The sequence below is a fragment of the Pteropus alecto genome, unplaced genomic scaffold (assembly GCF_000325575.1).
Source record: "Pteropus alecto unplaced genomic scaffold, ASM32557v1 scaffold195, whole genome shotgun sequence".
Classification (NCBI taxonomy): Eukaryota; Metazoa; Chordata; class Mammalia; order Chiroptera; family Pteropodidae; genus Pteropus; species Pteropus alecto.
In genome coordinates this window covers 10460577-10462863 of record NW_006438073.1, presented here as the reverse complement: position 1 = coordinate 10462863, position 2287 = coordinate 10460577, and the positions used below count along the sequence as shown (strand labels likewise).

General features: G+C 59.8%; 1 protein-coding gene across 1 annotated transcript in view; it reads left to right on the top strand.

Annotated features, from left to right (window-relative positions):
• WDR27 (WD repeat domain 27) overlaps positions 1–2287 on the top strand; it is a 42208-nt gene that overhangs the window by 18399 nt on the left and 21522 nt on the right. Inside the window, exons 15-16 of the mRNA XM_025049062.1 lie at positions 478–569; positions 1558–1647. Of these exons, the coding sequence (XP_024904830.1) occupies positions 478–569; positions 1558–1647 (182 nt within the window). The remainder of the gene's footprint in view (positions 1–477; positions 570–1557; positions 1648–2287) is intronic.

Genomic DNA, 2287 nt, shown 5'->3' with positions numbered 1-2287 from the left:
CCTCCCCAGCGTCCCCCCCAGCCTCCGCCCCTGCTCTGGGTTTTCAGCACCAGCCCCTTCCCCTCCGCCCCTTCCTCGTTGCTGTTTTTATTTTAAGCTGTGCCTACGATCATCTTCGTGGTGCGTAGAAGCCATTTATTATTTAACTGGTATCGCGATGGCCGCACAGAGTGTAGACTATAAACCAGAACACACTTCGTCCAAGGCCCGCCCCTAACAGTCATGGCAGCGTGCGTGTCGGTTTATGTCACACATGGCAGATTCTTGGTGTTCTGTACTTGGACACGTGTATTTTTGGCACTATGGAATACAAGTTTGGTTTTCAAAGTTACTGCATGGTTTTGAGTGTGAGAGTTTGTACACGTGTGTACTCACGTCTGACGGATAAAGGCACACACGTAAGTAAGCCCCGTGGTTTCTAGTCCTTAGTCTGGAAGCTTTGAACTCGGTGTCTGTTTCCTCCGACCTCCCTTCCAGCAAGGAGCGCCCTTCGCGGAGTCCTCTGCCCACCCAGCTCAGCAGGCGGCGTGCTCTGGCCCCGGCGGCCGTGCGCTGCGTCCAGTTCTCAGGTGCGTGGCGAATGGGTCTCGGGGACCTCGGTCACTTGAGGTCGTGTGGCCATGCCCGGGTCTGGACCAGCATGGGGGCCGACCCCCGGCTGGGCGTGCAGCGGCCGCAGACCGGCACCGGCTCTGAGTCACGAGCTCGCCCAGGCCTGCGTCCCCGTGTCTGGCCGTCTCCCCCCGGTTCCAGGGGCCTGGCGGAGGGCTGCTCTAGAGGGTCACCAGCTCCCCCAGAGACCGGTCACCCGGTCCCAGGATGGGCGGAAGGAGAGGGTCTGCACGGTGGACGAGTGGGTGCGCCCGCCCTCGGCGGAGCCTTCCCCATGGCCGTGCACACCCTGGTGGCAGCGCCCTGTTCGCTGGGCACCCGGACGCCTTCGCCGGGACGTTCCTGTGCCATGTCGGGGGAGGTCAGGCCACCCGCCTCCACGAGCGTGCCACCAGCCAGGGCCCAGAGTGTGTTAGGTGGCATCCTGGAGGTCACCGCTGTTTACAGCCATGCCGAATTCCCCTTGCTTTTCGTAAAATTCTCGCCAAAGAGGTTTTAAAGTAAATTTGGGAAATTGGATAATGCAGTGTTATCGTAAGTTAGATATGTTTATGCAGTTTGACATGCTTGTTCCTGCACACGTGATCACGAAGCAGGATCAAGTTGGAGTATGAGGGGGAAAAGCTGTCACTCCTGCCTCGTCTCAGGGAACGATCGGCCTAGCCCAACATGCCACTTAATCTCTGTGGGCAGGTCCGGCTGCCGCGGCTCAGCGGGGCAGCTGGGGTTCAGGGCGCTCCGGGTTCTCACCGTGCTGGGCCGGCCAGCCCTGCGACCCTGCTGGTCCCCGGGCACCTCTGTCCACAGAGTCAGGCGGCTCTCAGTGCAGGTGGGCAGCAGTGGGGAGACACCAGGTTAACGAAAAATTCTACGTTTCACCTGCTGCAAGTGTCACTCCTGTGAGTGGTGGGTCTACAAGGGGCGTCTCTTATTTTTCTCAAGCAGCAGATGGACGGCGGCTGGCCTGTGGCTTAGCCAACCACTTGTCGCTGGTCTTTGATGCTGATCTTACTGGGACACCTGCTGTTTTTTCAGGTAAAATGTGGCCAAAGTTCAGTTAACGTGAACTCACGGGGGGGTCTCGGTTCGGTCCTGGTTGTGAATTGCGAGGGCCGCTTTGGTTTCCTTGAAGGGAAGCACAGAATAGAAGGGAGGCTTGAATTGGGTGAAACAGTGAGATTTAACAAAGAGACAGCTTGGCACATCACAGTGAGTGTCACTCGTGAGGCCAGAGCTCAGGCACCGCGGCAGTGCCCCGCCCGGCCAGGCCCGGAGCCTCCTGGGGGAGGTGAGGTCGGGTCCTACAGACGTGCGACGAGGCGTGTGCTGAAAGGTGGAAGAGTTTGTTAGAGACGTGTAAGTGTGGCAGGAAACCATGTTTTTGAGCACGAAGATCTGAGCTGAGGGCCATGGTGTTACAGAATGACCGTTCACGTCGCCGCGGTGACATCCAGGTCCCGGTCCTGAAACCAGGCCATCGGCCATCCTCGCAGGTTCCCGGGGCTGCTCACTTCAGGGTGCGTCTTGTAGACACTTGAACAACACACATGCGTGTGCGCGTGCGTGTGCACACCCCCCAGAGGCCTGCGCTAGCCCGCGGCTCATGGGCTGCCGCGGAGGGGCCCGGTCCCCACGCGGTGCCTCCCAGTGTGCGGGAGCGAGGCCCGGGGGGCGG